At 45.9% G+C, this 16,683-nt stretch overlaps 1 protein-coding gene and 2 non-coding genes across 3 annotated transcripts; 2 read left to right on the top strand and 1 right to left on the bottom strand.

The window, feature by feature from the left end:
- Positions 1-6,239: 6,239 nt before the first annotated feature.
- LOC126545372 (uncharacterized) lies at positions 6,240-16,065 on the bottom strand. Its single transcript, XM_050193209.2, has 5 exons — positions 15,724-16,065; positions 13,106-13,209; positions 9,120-9,236; positions 8,370-8,423; positions 6,240-6,425 (listed from the first exon to the last, which is right to left on the bottom strand). The coding sequence occupies exons 1-5, from the start codon at positions 15,809-15,811 to the stop codon at positions 6,330-6,332; spliced, it is 459 nt and encodes a 152-aa protein (XP_050049166.1). The 5' UTR covers positions 15,812-16,065; the 3' UTR covers positions 6,240-6,329.
- Positions 11,812-11,883, top strand: TRNAE-UUC (transfer RNA glutamic acid (anticodon UUC)). Its single transcript has one exon. It is a non-coding gene; the product is annotated as a tRNA-Glu (tRNA).
- Positions 11,889-11,960, top strand: TRNAQ-CUG (transfer RNA glutamine (anticodon CUG)). Its single transcript has one exon. It is a non-coding gene; the product is annotated as a tRNA-Gln (tRNA).
- Positions 16,066-16,683: the final 618 nt, after the last annotated feature.

Below are 16,683 nucleotides of genomic sequence, written 5' to 3'. Positions count from 1 at the left end.
GATTGAAAAAACTGCTCCGCAGGGCGCGAACGAACTTTTCTGCGGATTTCCTCCCGTAGCGTGTTAGCCGTCGTCTGCTACGGCAGGCCCACCACCGGCGGCGCCACCGTCGAGGCCGCGCCGAGCGGAGGAGGAGGGAAGCGAATGGCGCTACTTTGGGAGATTGAGGGGCTTTATATAGAGGCGCCACTGATAGCCACCTAGCGGGCGCTTCCAACAATACGCGTGGGAGCAGTAGCAGACGACAACGCTTTGCAGCAAGGGTGACTGAAGTTCGCGGCTGCGATTTGTCCTTGGTTCGGGCGCCAGACTGCTTCTTCTGCGGTGACAGCTGTAGGGAAGACGCAGACCTCTGTGGGAGCGGGTATGAACAAGATGTTACCGGTGTTTGGGGCAACATGGTCCACATACGCGCCAGGTGCGTCCCGCAGACAAACGCCATGAAGACCATTTACATGAAGTGGAGATCATGTAAACTAGCCGACAAATTTTGTTGACTAATGCGATGTCTCGACCGTTTTTTTTTTCTTTAATTCTACCCTTGCCGTAATGCTGCTTCTGTACCTCAATAATAAGCACCCGTCGTTAGTGCAGACTTAGATAACAAATCCGCACGGTGCGATGTCTGCATATACCGTTGTGATTTTTCTGCCGATGAATACATGTGACGCCACCGAATAAGTGTAGTGAAAGTCGCCTGAAGTAGAATAACTGCGAATTTATTGATAGAAACGCGTACATTATAGTCAACGAAGCCACCAAACGCACGGGTTAATAAAAGCGCGTGTTAGCGCTGTACCGCCGATGAACTGCCGTTCGCGCTGCAGTTTTTGCAATTTTAAATTTCCTAAGGGATCTGCTTGGAAACGTACAAAGCTATAGTGTGACTAACATTGCAGTACTTTTTTTAAATGTTACTAGAGAGAAGGGCCACATGATATATTTAAAGGCAGAGCAGCGCCAGTCAAATTAGATACAGCGCTGGCGGCAAGGCCGGGTTTAGTCCTATGCGGCGTAAGCATAATAAGAAATAATTCAGCTGAGTGCAAAATTCACTTGCAAGAAGCGACTACGTTGTGAAACAAACAAATCACTCGGCGTGTTAATTCTGCTCAGACAGCATCAAGGTATGATGACGTGACGCGAACTACTCAGCGAAAAATGGATCAGCGAAATATAGAACAAAAATACCATATGCAGTAACTATTAGCAATTCTCGCCCTGAGCTACCTATTTTCTAAACACATTTCCCAAAAATCCACAATATCTAAGGTGCCCTCGGGCGAAATGAATAAAGCTGTTAAAGAAGCACTTGCTTGGTGTCATTCCGATAAGACACAGCGTGATTTATACCCTTTACAAACGAGGCAGGGTGAAAACCTCGCAGCTCAAAAGAATCAAGAGTTATGCATGAAGCAACTAGCAACAGTTAAACATGGGCGAAGCCACGCATAAAATAAATGTAAAAACATGAAGTGCGCGACAGCTGGTGCGAGGATTTACCGGGCCACATAAAACTAACAATTTCAGTTCTTGCAAACTTCTGTAGCTTTAACATGCAAAACAATGCGCTCATGCAGTCGTGCTGCCTAGCTAGCCCAACGCGGTAAAGAAGCGGAAAACAATATAAGCGGCAAACGGCATTCCGAACTTTAGCGAAATGCCTTTCAACCGCATGTTGCACTGCAGACGAACTTCGTCGCTTACCCGTCTAACTACAATTGAGTAAAAAAATAATAATAAAAAAGAAAAAACACCGAAGCGACAAAGGAAAGGATGAGAACAAGAAATTTCGCGCCGAAGCTACGATCCATTGCCACCGTTGCTCCTGCTGATGAGGCTTTGCGGGGAATAATTAGAACCGTATCACCGGCACGCTTTCGCCGGTATTTGAGCCCCCCCACCCTGCAACAATTCTTCTTCGACATTCTTCGGAAGCTTTGGCCATCCCACACATGCGAAGGGTGTTGCTTATTTTGCTCTGAAAACAGAAATAAGACGGAGAAGCACTATCAGCGACGCAACAAACTACGGCGTGCTAGGCGCGCGGCTCGCTCCTCTCCCATGCGTTCTGCGCAAGGCCGCCACCAGTGGCGCGGCCATCGGCGTGCACGCCGCGTATAGCGCGCGAGATTAAGCCGCGATTATCAATTCCCCTTGCGACCCGTCGCGAAATGCACAGTTGCTGCCGGAGCCACAACGTCGCCCCACCTCCCTACCTCCCATCCCCTCTACGGCCTTTTGCACGACGGAAGACTGCGCGTTTGCTGTCCGCTTTCTTTCTTTGCGCGCGCCATATTGAGCCGCGATCGTAGCCTTCCCTCTCTAGCTTTCACTCGTACATATACAGCATACGACGCGCGGCGACGGTGTTGTCACCCTTGGACTTTATACGGAACATCACAGCAATGGCGACGGCGAAAATGCGGCTGGAGCGCCCATATAATTGCTTTCGCAATAATATATAGGCTGTAAGGGCTGTCGTGCTTTCAGAAGATAAATACAATATTGTGCACTGATAGAACGGGTCTAAAAATTGCAAGGTTACCTGGTCAGTGTGTTTTGGAATAAAAACAAATGATTTACATGTGTGAGTAGGGATGCACTTTCTTTTTATGGTTAGCTGATACATGAGATAAGGTCGTTGGCATACGATGACTGGCGCTTGTTCATGCACACAGTAAGCAGTGTTCGAGGTAGGGCTCCGGCTTGCGAGCACAGCATACACCTGCCGCCCGCACAAATTCTCAAACCCGGTTAAACGTGAGAAGTTAATAACAGCCAATCCGACCAGGTTGAGTTTCTTCCAACAGGTTTCTTCCAACAGGTTTCCAAAACTTAGCGAGGTTTTCTTCAGGCAAAGTCAGTTGTATTAGCGTAAATGCATGACTTCGAAACGAATTGAACCAGCTGTAATGCTATTTAGTTGCGTGCACAGTGTCGGAAAGCAAACTATATAGTGGCACAGTGCGCAGGTCGAACGCTCCAGAGCTGGATCAAGCGCTGTTTATACAGTTCTAAATTGCTTGCGAGCAAATAAACTGACAACTCATCGCGTTGAATGAGAAAACAGCCTCTGCTTGCACTGCTTAACTAAAGCATGCTATGAAAACGACATCTCGCCTCGCGGCGTAACATGACTCATGGTCAACTTCAGACCTTCCGAGGTAGTTATTTCTGCTGTCGTGTCTGCAGACAAAAGTACAATATAGCGACAATATTCCTGCTGCTTAAAGCATTAGTGACACTAATACTGGGGCAGAAAACTATAAACGAACAAAACCAAACGAAGCTTGAGCTTATATCCGTATAATTTGTCAAAGCGCCTGCCTGAACAAAGTACACTGCGCGATTCGAAGCGCCGGCAAGATGTCTAAAAAAAATAAAGGAAAGCAATGGTCTACACGCAGGGAAGAAAGATAGTACCGAGTGAAGTGTTTCGAACAAGCCAGTGTAGTATTAGTCACCTTTTCGCGATGTGGAAGTTTCTTATCCAAGTCGATTTCCGATGTGCGTCGTCTGACTGTATAGAAACGATGAAATCTTACATTGCTGCCTTTCCACCGCAATGACACGCATAATAGTGCTCAACTAAGGCCTTTAGGCATCCGTCCTTTTTTTTTCCTTTTTGGGCTTGCGCGTGGCGGCATCAGAACGATTTGAGAACTACGAGGCATTCAGCGCATGCCGTGATAGGAAAGCCTGTTTTGCTTCAAGCCTGAACCTAGATCGGCTGTTTCCCTGCGCGGCCGCTAGGTGGAAAGCGTTTACTTGCAATCGCGAATACTTTCCAGTAACAACTCGTTTGGGAGCCTAAAGATCACGAAATAAACTTTACGACGTGCGCTTGTAAACTACACTTATTATGGGCAGTCTATAGAGAAATATTCTACAAATGCACTTTATTATCCGTAAGCATTGTATTATAGTGTTCAGCAGAGAAAAACACAAATCTGTATAAAGGCAGAAGTGTCTACTGCAGTTCTACAGACAACATTTAGATTGCACCCCGCCCTTACATACAAGGCAAATTGAGATTGATTTGATTTCGTTGTCCAATTATACAGGTCTATTTTTATGGGTGTATGACCAGGCGTATCTTCACGTCTCTCAGCATTCACGTCGTGCTTGACGGCACTCCCAAGCACGTCAACATTCTTTTCGCCAATTGCATTTTCCCTCAATAATCTTTGCTCTCCTTGGTATACTTGATTGTGATAGGTATACTTGAGGTATACTTACTGGATTTAAATACATTTCATGAATATGTACAGAAATAAAAAGACAGTGAAGCGTCCCTTTTAACGAAATGTATTTCGCGCCACAATCAAGTATACCTAGGAAATCTAGGCAATTCGCCCAAGAAGACATTTTGGAATCTTTGCTTTGTTTTGCGGTCTCCTTGGCGCAGTTTTCCGGCTAGATGTACTGAAGAAGAGTTTACAAAGATTTTAGTTCATAAGTGCTCTTTGCTACTGGCTGGTCGCATATGTCATTTCATATGGTCATAATTCATATGGTCGCATTCGCTGTCATTCATTCATCATTCTTTCGGTGTTACTGTAAACTGTTACTGTAGTTGGTACTGTTACTGTAGGTTCTTTTGCCAGGCTGAAAACTAGATTTCAAGGGCAAGATATTACCCGTTTCATTTGAATGATATCAGTCATAAATTAACTGAAAAGGCGTTTTTTTTCTTTCCTTTTTCTAAGACCTGACATATGTTAAGTACAACGACGCCGTCTGTTCAATTAATTCACATAACACAGTTCTGCTTAAGAGAAAGAAATATAACAAGTTTAAACGAATAAAGTATTATTTCAAAACGCTATTTTACTTAATTTCGCCGTAAGAGGTTGAATATTAGAAGGAAAATTAAGATAAAAGTCAAATTTCTTTTTAAGCGCGTCCCGAAACCTCAGCGTCAGCACATCAATGTGACTTCTCGGATTTCATAGTATTTTCTCGTATTTTGGTCATTGTGGCGCAGTAAATGGTTTCCAAACCAACGAAGTTCGGTCTTTGGCTTCATTTACAATAGAAAATGCAGACGACCTTTACCGGCAGACGACCTCTTTTTCGGTAGGCCCGAGAATACGGCGTCAGAATCTATGACGTCACGACTGTCTCGTCCGGGAACTTCAAGGTGCCGTCTCCACCTGTCTCATTTTTGCGTCTCTTCTGGCTTACCAAGCCTATTCTCACGGTAAGAGTGTTTTTTTTTTTTTTTTTTTTTTTGTAGACGGGCAATTTACCAATACAGCTCGAATTATTTTTCTCGTTAGTGCCCTTTTAAAGACCCTCGAGATATATTCCAGCAACAAGTGACTTAACCCTTAAAATGATTATCGTCACATCATCCTTATTCTGTTAGAGTTTTCTGACGTGTATTGAAAACTGTTCACTCGATCCAGCGTGTTGTTGTGTTAAATTCTTTCTGTTGCGTTAATTATGTTGTAAAAATAGTGTAGTATTAATCACTTTTTCGGTAGCGTTCTCTCTTCTATACCGACGAGAGGTGGAGCACGGCGTGAGTATGAATGAGCGCGCACCACAACTTAATTACAATTAAGCGTGCTAAAACTCTGGTGCAACGGAAACTAGCTTGCTGCACATGCGTTCATCGCCAGACAAAGTGGCGTAGAAAGCGCGTTTCGCTCGAACCACGAATTCATCGTCGAGTTTGCTGCGCAACAAGGCACAAAATAACGGCAAGCCGGATTCCCATTGTACTTGGCAAGCTTCGCGCACTCGTTGACAAAAAAAAGATAATGACCAGCTAGAGGTGAAGAATGACATCGGCTGAGTTTGTAGACTTTGCCAATATACGCTGAATGTGCGCAAGTACAAAGCAACGGAGGAAGCTCCTTGTCCGGAATCTTGCACACGGATGCTCATATTGGCACAATTTCTGACAGCAGGTTATCCAGTCAGAAGTTTCCGTGCTGGAATGCAGCCGTGCTTTTAAAGTTTCTCGTTAACTTTTCTCTTACGATTTCTCTCTCTCTCTTTAATAGAGGCGCGTATATTCACAGTTGTCTCTGTACCACTATAGTTGAAGCAAATTTCGGGAACCGCAGCGCAGCCACATGACCTTTATGTCCAGTCTGACCTCGATATGACAGATGTAACATTTTCCACTTTGGTTGAATTTGCGTTCTATCCGGAGGTTCGCGCTAGTTAATATCGGTCGGATAACAAAGCAAAATATCAAAGAAAAACGGTGAAGGGTCTATGTAGGTAAAACATGTTTTATTCTTCTCCGAGTATTAGCTATTGGACAAAGCAGACTTGGGGAAGAAAAACGGGTCGTCAGTGTGCACTGCTGCTCATTCGATGGACACGGCGATCTGGTACCAGTGAATGCAGATGAAAAAGCTTTTGCGGTTCGTGATCGGCACGGTGGGTCTCCGGAAGCTGCAGCCCTGCGGAAGAGATGGAAGAATCGTCCTTCTGTCTAACGATGCTCAATGTTGGTTTAATAGTAGAGCTGTCATCCTAAAGCCCCACCAATACGTCGCCGTTTTACAACAAGCCTGTCACGCAGATATGACGACGCGATTTCTGGAAATCAGGATGGACGCTGGGTGGCAGACTCAACAGGAAAGCATCAATTAAAGAGCGGACCTCGCGCTTATCACCCAGGCTTTCAGGTCGCGCAGATTTACCTGAGCGGTCATGACAGCTACCGTTTACTCGAGCACAGGCGCAGCCTTAACGTAGAGAGGGATAGCCAGAACCCGCTTTGCGTGGCTGGCGCCACTGTGCTGTCTCGCTCACTTTGTATCGCAATCTCAAACTCTAGCGCGCTCTCGCTCATGCTCATCCGTTCTGTCACTGGCTAAGTCACACGCTCAAGTCCTCTAATGCACAGCCACTCGACACGCACACTAATCAAAGGTCAACTGCAACGTAATTTCACTTCAGCTAAATTTGTTGTAAATGTGTAGTATATACTACAAAAGCAATCTTGGCAATGCCGGCAGGGCTGGTAATTGTATGCTTTTCTTGTTAGCAACGTTTGAACAACACCTAGGCAGACGACGTGTGCACCTGGTGGTTGTCGCTATGACGTAAATACCAGGATGCCACTTCCCGAGATTCCTTTAGTGCCCTGCGGGCAACCAGTGGCGCTGCCTTATCTCGGAGCTGATGCGTCACTTCCGGCGATGGGTAATGGTGGCATTTTTTTTCTTTTTAGTTTCGGTATCAAAAACCAAGCTGCGAGCTTTTTGTAACGCTTCCGCTCGTATCTCAAACGCCTAATTTTGCAGCCAGTCTCCTTTATATCTACACTGTCTGAAACTAGAACTTTCAAGAGGTACATTTTTTCTTTTCTTTTTTTCTTCTTGCAGTTGGTCTTTAAGTCGCTCGGATGAATGCGGATGTTCACTTACTCATTTGCTCCTCCGCTCATTTGTTATGTCACTGGCTAGATCATGTTCTCCCTTTCCCGAGCTCGCACACTGGTTAAACCCAGTGGTCAAGTCGTTTGTTCACTCACTCACTCACTCACTCACTCACTCACTCACTCACTCACTCGCTCACTCACTCACTCACTCACTCACTCACTCACTCACTCACTCACTCACTCACTCACTCACTCACTCACTCACTCACTCACTCACTCACTTCACTTGAGTCCTCGCACAATTTTTTTAAATTCCTTTATTAACTTACGCTGCATATCTCGCTCACTCCCACAATAACTCACTCGTTCGCTCTTTCTATCACCCGTTCACTTTCACTCACTGCAATTTTACAAACCATTTCCTCCCACACAATCAATAATTAGCTCGCTCTTTCTTCCACTTCTTTCTTCACGCCCGCGGAGCGGATCTGCCCTTTCCCCCTTCCCCAAACACACGCACACTTTGTTTCTTGTTTGCCACTCTTCTGCTTAATCTATTTCGTTTTGTTTAACAATAAACAGATCGCTCGAAACCCACAACTTCGCCACTCCGTTGCAGAACGTATGAGATAACAGTGGAAAGGCTGCGTAGTGAGACATCCGTGTTTCCCCTTGTTATCATATACACGGTGTCCCAGCTAACTTGAGCCGCGGTTTAAAGATATCTGGGTGCGCTATAGAAGGACGCAATTAAAAGCACGCTGTCGGCTATATTATGGAGAAAATCGAATAATTTTGCACTGTCTTTAGTTGCATCATTGGTAAAAATTGTCTCTGCAAATCATAAATTCGGGAAGAAAAGTGATAAAGAAAATATTTTAATGAGAAAGTCGATTTTTCATCTACTTTCATTGTACTTTATCACTTCTACATTTCAATCAAATACCACAGGTAACTTCTTCCAGGCTTTTCCTTGACATCATTGTCTGTTCGCTTCATGTGTGACGGACGGACTTACGAATAGTTTTTCGCTGACGTCACCGGCGGGCTTTGGTAGGTCTCCCATTTCAGACTTGAAAATAAAAAGAAGAACCATGGGAAACAGTGGAAAATATACAAAAGATATAAGTTAAACCTACCACACAGTAAGTTTGAAGGTTAAATTTCGTAAAATATTCTTTTGTCAAAAAGCTTGTCTTGACTTTCAGGTGATAAAACATCGCGAAGATTTTTTCCATGCATCAACCCATGAAAATAGTTACTATCAATAAGAAAGAATTATCACCACGCTGGCAGCTTCACAAAGGATAGGAAAAAAGAACCGACCGACCGACCGACCGACCGACCGACCGACCGACCGACCGACCGACCGACCGACCGACCGACCGACCGACCGACCGACCGACCGACCGACCGACCGACTGACCGACCGACCGACGGACGGACGGACGGACGGACGGACGGAGTGTTTGTGTTAGAGTGCGTGCAGCACAGGCAGGCAAAAGCGTGGGCCATTCCTCCGGACACTTCTCCGGCTTACGTCTGTTTTGCATCAACTGCGCGCATTGCTGGAAGGGTAGGTATCACGGTGAAAAGAGAAGTTATCGTTATAGCAGTTGCAGTCCGAGAAATCGCAGGAGGGACACACAGTTCCCTACATATGCACAATGCGGATCTAATTGTTCGCGGAAAGAATAATAGGCGGATAGTAACGAATTCGCAAAAAATTCACAAATTATGCATGATCGCAGAAATCAAGCCGCATCACCAGTTGGGCCTTGACTTTCTCGACGATACACTGGACAATCTTCTCCTTCTGGTCGCCATCACCCTCCTGCGCGGATGACAGACAGCCGTCGTATTCGGTACAGATAGTCGGCAGCACCTGCGAACGTCCGGGTCAAGGCACTCTGATTAAACCGGAAGACGATGGGAAAGATAAAAAATGGTCATGCTTTGATGTCTGAGTGGCGCCGTCACTAGAGATTAAAGTGCACTTCAGGAATAGTACGCGAGTAGCATTCTTTGGCTACTTCAGGAGTTTTGAATCTATCTATCTATCTATCTATCTATCTATCTATCTATCTATCTATCTATCTATCTATCTATCTATCTATCTATCTATCTATCTATCTATCTATCTATCTATCTATCTATCTATCTATTGTTTATTAATGCGAAAACATTATATGGCTCGTCAGGCGGAAAATCCGGTGTTGTCGGCGTGGCGTGACGACACAATTGTCCAAAAAGGCTACGAACCCTCCACCTTTGGTGGGAGTCGGGCCCACAACGTTTGGTGTTAATTAAGGCGAGGTTAATTATGGCACAGCTAATTAAGGCATAGTTAATTAAGGCACTCGAACCCACGACCTTCGGTGTGAGTCGAACCCCCGACCTTTCGTGGGACTCGAACCCACGACCTTTACTGATAAGTCAGGTGAAGTTAAGGCGCAGCTAATTAAGGTAGAGTTAAGACGCTCGAACCCACGACCTTAGTTGGGAGACAAACCCTCCCCTTCTGGTGGGAATCGAACCCACGCCCTTGCATTGCGCGCCTTGCGACGGAACACCGTCGGTCACGTGCCGTCGCGGCACTTCTGCTGACGTGGCCGCTGGAGCCACGTGACTCCGCCAGTGGCGCCATCGGACGTCGCCGCGCTTCTGCTGTCGTGGCCGCAATGCTTTCGCGTTTAATCACGTACAGATACGTGCACCTTGAATTTCTATCTATCTATCTATCTATCTATCTATCTATCTATCTATCTATCTATCTATCTATCTATCTATCTATCTATCTATCTATCTATCTATCTATCTATCTATCTATCTATCTATCTATCTATCTATCTATCTATCTATCTATCTATCTTCTTATGCCGACCTATAGGGGCGCAATTAATTGTCCACCAGCTTGGGCCACTATGATTGTGCTGGCGGCCCTGATGCCTTCGTGGTCCTTCCATCGTCGTCATTTTAGCTGCGTCATCGGACTTTCGTCATGCCATTGTCGTCACGTTTTTTACACCGACCGAAGTTCTCTAATAGCTTGGGTCACTAGGTACGTGCTCGTGGCGGCGATGTCGTAGTGGTCGTTGCATCGCCGTCATTCCACCTACGTCATCCGACTGTCGTCACGCTATCGTCGTCATACAGGCTACGTGATGCAGTCGTCGTCACACAGTTGTCGTCATACATTCGTGCCCATCGCATTGTAATATTATTGTTGTCATGCCGGCGTCGTCATTGCGTCGTCTTCATACAGTCGTTGTCACGCATTCGTTGTCATACCTTCGTCGTGATGCCGCTACAGTCGCTCCATCATCGCGATTATAACTTCGCCATCATCCTCTCGCCTTGCCGTAGTCGTCACGCAGTCGTCGTCACACTGCGCTTTTCGTGCCATCGAGGTCAATCCGCCTTCGTCATTCGTTCGTGATTAAGCCGCCATAGTGACGGCGTCGTCGTCAGACAGTCACTATCATGTATCTGCTGTCATGCAGTCGTCATCATGCCCGCCGTCGCCGTCACACCATTGTCGGCCCACAGTTGTCGTCATGCCGCTGTCGTCGTCATACCACCCTCGCGGTTCCCTCAACATTAATTATTCTTCGTCGTTCTATCGGGATTAAGCAGCCATCGTCATGCGCTCGTCGTCATCCCGTTGTCCTCATTTCGTCGTTACACCATCGTCATTATTTAAAAATCGTCACCTCATTGTAGTCATATGCCGTCGTCATCATACCGCCTTTATCGTTCCATCGACGTCAGTCCTTCATCATTTTATTGTAATAATGCTGTCGTCATTCAATCGTGATTATGCGCCATTGCCATGGCATCGTCGTCATTGCGTTGTTGCCGGACAGTCGCTGTCGTGCATTCGTCGTAATACCATTGTCGTCATGGGCGTCATCTTCATTCCACCTTTGTCATCCGGCTTACGTCATATCACGGCATTGTCGTCATGCACTCGTCGTCCTCCCACTGTCCTCATTTCGTCGTCACGGTGTCGTCGTTACACCATCGTCATTACTTAAAAATCGGCACCTCATTGTAGTCATGCCGTCGTCATCATACTGCCTTTGCCGTTCCATCGACGTCATTCCATCGTCTCCACACGGACACACACTGCTGTGTGTGTGTGTGTGTGTGTGTGTGTGTGTGTGTGTGTGTGTGTGTGTGTGTGTGTGTGTGTGTGTGTGTGCGCGCGCGTATGCGTGTGCGTGTGTGTGGCGAAGACACGCTTACAAAAGGAAAAGTAATGGCCAAGACAAACAAATTATTGAACCATTCATTTAGTATCAATAACGCGCAATTTCACCCTCCTGTGCGTATTTCTTGTGACACATCACTTTCGTTCACCTTTCCTTCATTTCTCTCATTTTCACTACAAGACTGTTTTCACCAGCGGCGGACACAGCGCCTGATCAACAAGCAGTCAGAATGCATATTTCGCCATCTCCGGCGTGGTCTAGTGGCTAGGATATCTGGCTTTCACCCAGAAGGCCCGGGTTCGATTCCCGGCGTCGGAACGTTCGGTCTCATGGTGTAACGGTTAGCACTCTGGACTCTGAATCCAGCGATCCGAGTTCAAATCTCGGTGAGACCTGCTTTTTTTTTCTTTTTTTTTTGCAGTGAAGCTGTTTATGGCTAAGGTTCCTTGCATTTTTTGTACCTGTTAACAAATCTATGCGAGCAAAAAAAACTATGATCAGCAATGGCTCGTGCCACTGCTTGCGCGTTCGTCGTCTTCTACCACAGCTGGCTCGTTGGCGCCACTCGGTGTAACCGCGCGAACGCGCTCGTGCCACTGCTCGCGCGTTCGTCGTCGTCGTCTCCTTCCACATCTGGCACCGTCGCCGCTCATCGTGTCAGCGTTCCCATACCTGCCCTCCCTCCACGAAGACGCTGACGGCACTGGCCCACTGCCAGTCGGTGCGGTGATTTCGTTCTCAAGTTCTTTGCCTCAATACATCGCGAACTGAAAACACGAATGTATATAACGTACGTATAACACGAATGAACGCGAATGTATAGAAATAAATGTGTGCGCATATCTTTCGTCACGATGACCACCGATCATGACAATAAATGCGTTCGTACCTTTGTTACACATTCTGTGTCACCTCTTTGTCGTGTGCTACACAGCTTCGCTGGTCATCCACCTTCAGTGTGGAATGGCTCACATTCCTTTCTTCCAGGAAAATTCGAAAAATGAGCCTGCTTGAACACTATTTATATATATATATATATATATATATATATATATATATATATATATATATATATATATATATATATATATATATATATATATATATATATATATATGAATCAATAATATACCCTCCTCGGCAAGAAAAAAGAAAAGCAAGAGAAATAACAAGGGAAAGAAAAGACAAAGAAAAGCTTGTTTGTGTAATAGGAGAGCACTGCTCAAGTGAATAAATAAATAAATAAATAAATAAATAAATAAATAAATAAATGGGAATGTTTAGGCTGTAGGTACGAAAGTGACAACCTGGCGTTGTTTGTACTACATCATGAGCAGTAAACGTAGCGCAGCTGAGTAGGCATTTAGCCAATATTGTTGCCACTAAGTGCTGCTGTTGCAAAAGCAGGCAAGAAGAAATGAAAAAGGGTGAAGTGCGTTCTCTATAGCACTTGCCCGTCCCTGGTATCAGTGGTTAATAGTTTGATAAAAGGCAGCTAGGCATGAGTTTGACGTACAAGAAAAGCGCCTTCAAATCTTACCTTTGTTAGGTACTTGGACGGAACCCCGTACTGGTCGTAGTTTTCGTAGCAGTCGACGAACATGTCTGCTGCTGGCGTCAGCATGGACATCATTTCCTTCTTGTCTACGCGAAGGAAGAAACAATATTGCGCCTTATGATACACGTTCAAACCTGCATAAGGAACTGCATATAAAAACAAAAGACGAGTGTGTGTGCGTGTGTGATCTTTTTTTTTATTTAGCATTTTTAGACGCACACAGTACACTATATAGGGTGTCTCACGTAACTTAAGCCAAATTGTAAAAATATGCAAATACCCCATAGCTGGACAGAACCAAGGTAATGTTGTTTGCCGTCGCTTGTAGATACTCAGATTATTTTCTGCAATCCGCCTAATGACATAATTAGTCTTAGTTAATTAACCAACTTCTCAAATATTATAATTAGGTGAAAATTGTTAATGTGAGACTTGTAGAGCAACAAGAAATACTCTCGATACAGCTTGCTGTTGCTTAATACGCGCTGCATAACATGTGTTTTTCCCAGCACCAAAGTAGTCCAGCGGTCACTCGCGCGACAATTTTTCATGTATTTGCGGGCTTCTCTCATGCTTGGAAAAACACATTTTATGTAGCACGTATTAAGCAACAGCAAGCTGTATCGGGAGTATTTCTTGTTGCCTTACAATTTTCTCATTGACACTGTTCATCTAATTACAATATTTGAGAAGTTATCTCATGTATAAATTAATTAAGACTAATAATGTAATTAGGCGCGACGCAATAAAATAATCTGAGTGTCTCCAAGCGACGGCAAACAGCATTACCTTGGTTCGGTCCTACTACGCGGAATTTGCATATCTTTACTGTTTGGCTCAAGTTACGTGGGACATCCGTTATGCATTACTCAGGGGATGTGTCTAAAAGAAATGGTTTCGCTGGCTCATCCCAACCGCGGCGGCCGCATTTCGATAGGGGCGAAATGCGAAAGCACCCGTGGTACTCATATTTAGGTGCACGTTAAGGAACCCCAGGTGTTCCAAATTTCCAGAGTCCCTCAGTACGACGTGGCTCCTAATCAGATCGTGGTTTTGGCACGTAGAACCCCATATTTTATTTTAGTTTGGCTGGCTGGGCCGGCAACACCCTTTGCATTTGGTAGAATTGTGAATGCCCGTCGACTTTCTCTTCGGAAATGTATGTGACTTTTGTCGAGGAACGACAAAACAGGCACTCGCACATGGGAAGGAACAGCATAAGACAGACTGGCGGGGCTGATGTCTGAATGGTTAGGCGTTCGTCGCTGTCTTGTTGTGGTCCGTCTAGCACACGCGCGTATAAATCGCACTGCTCGCACTCTCAGACAGGGGCGTCTTGACAAATTTCTTCACACAGGCTTTGACAAATTATAGGGCCTTCTATGCAAAACATCGGCCAGCCTGTCCGAGGTGCTTGCTATCGTTCACCTACTGCCGGGCTCTCCCCCACCTAACCTCTCCTCCCACGCACACACAGCGTACGTAGCCGTCGTGCGACCGATTCAACGATGAGGCTGTTATTCGCGAGCTTGCTATTTGCGACTACATGGCACATGGTAAGCCCGGCGAATTATCGAATCGATTGACTATACGGCCTAGTTACAAAACCGGCAGACTCGTTGGCGCCACGACTGAGGCGGGGAATATCAGAAAATGAGAAAAAAGAAAGAAAGACAGAAAGAAAGAAAGAAAGAAAAAAAGAAAGAAAGAAAGAAAGAAAGAAAGAAAGAAAGAAAGAAAGCGGAAGCAGCACGTGCATTAGTTTTATATACTGCAGCCAGTTTCAGAACCTAAAGTGTCTCGTGCCTTTGCTTTTTCAGTGCTTATTACGTAAAAAAATGTGCATATCAAAAGAAATAAAAGTAATGTCCACTTTATCATTCTTCCAAATGACTACTAACTCGCCCCCCTTCATCGTGTCCTATGTGCATGGTGAACGTTTAGAAAGCCCAAGCATAACTCCATTCTATTAGCGGCGGTGATTTTACGTTACTGAGCTTAGCGCCATATGGTTGAAGGCGGCCCGCGCTAATACATCCAATGCATTCTATAAGAAAAATGGTTTTGGAAAATGGTAAGAAAACTCCTGCCCCAATGCTCCGCTGGCGCTATACGTATGTGTCAAAAGTACAGAAAGCAATGAAAAAAAAAAAGCAAGAAAAGTTGCCTACTTTTGTGCCTCTCCAGTTCTCTCCTACGTCCGGTCACAAGCTTGCATATACTCAAGTTATATTTCGTCTGTTCTTCATTTACCTAAATTGTAATCATTTGTATATTTAGCGTTCACTCACTTCTCGAGAATTGATATAGAATATGTCGTGTCCACAAAACGCACTGCACTATATTACATTACACTACACCACATTACAATGCGCTATTTACAATTAAATTCACTAGCCTTCGTTTCGCTACACCGCATTAAACTACACTACACAGCCGCCGGCTCCATAAGAAATACCCAGTATAGTGGGCAAGCGCTGTTACATTCGGCGAACAGGCGCGGAAAAAAAAAAAAAAAAAGAACTGCCGGATTCCTGGCCTCTGCACGCCACGCTGGGATGGGCCATTCCACTCGGACCGACCGGACATCCAAAACGTACTGGGTTGCGGACCGCAGGCGTCCTCCAGCGGCGATCCACCGGCGAGACCCGATAGGACCCACAAAGCGGCCAGCAGCGCGCCGATCATGGCCGTCGTCTTGCGAGGCTTTGCTCCTACGCTCCGGGCGGCTCCGTGGCGCGGCCATGTTTGATCAGGCCGTCGCGGAATCCGCGCGCGCGCTCTTCACGGGCGCGTGCACTCGATCTACGCCACCCGGAGCATCACATCCATCAACGGGTCTACAGCCCCATTAGTGTACGGTGCAGCATTCGCGGAAAGCGACAGCTGGCACCAACCTTTTTCGCGACGGATACAGCGCGTTCTGCTCCTGACCGTGATCGCGAGGCCACCACTTCCATTCCAAGTTGGCTGCACTTGGGTGGATCGCCAAAAGGCACGTTTATTAGTGCACGCAAGAGAACCGTGCAGGAAGAGCTAAAGCTTCTGGGGGGGGGGGGGGGGGGAGGCGAGGAAGCAGTGATATTGCCGGCACGGTAAACGATCCAAGGAGGCTTTTAGAATAAATTCGTACGCAACAACAATGTGCTTCGTCAAGCCGTGGCATATGGGGGACGGCCGTATTCCTTTGTCAGCGAAAGCGTTAACAACCGGGTGCCGAAATTTGCGTGGACAGTAAAGAACTCTTGAATGTAGCTTTAGGACTCACTAAAGAAAAATCGATGGACAGCCACGGCCAATTAGGTAGCGATCGTGAGTCAAAACCTCGTGCCATATTCAAAAATCACTTCGTGTCTGTCAGACCGCGGTTCCTGATAGACAGGTGGCATCTGTACGTATGCACCGTGTTGTCGCTATAGGCTGCTTTCACACTTGATTGCCGACCACGAGCTGTTGTTACTATCTTCGAGTGTTACGATCTTGTAGAGCTTCTAGAGCGATACCCAGGTCAGGTAACGCCTACTCCGTAGCTCCCCTATATATAAGAAAATCTTATATGA

The sequence above is a fragment of the Dermacentor andersoni genome, chromosome 3 (assembly GCF_023375885.2).
Source record: "Dermacentor andersoni chromosome 3, qqDerAnde1_hic_scaffold, whole genome shotgun sequence".
Lineage (NCBI taxonomy): Eukaryota > Metazoa > Arthropoda > Arachnida > Ixodida > Ixodidae > Dermacentor > Dermacentor andersoni.
Note: the sequence above shows the minus strand (reverse complement) of the source record. Positions and strands in the feature narration are given on the sequence as shown.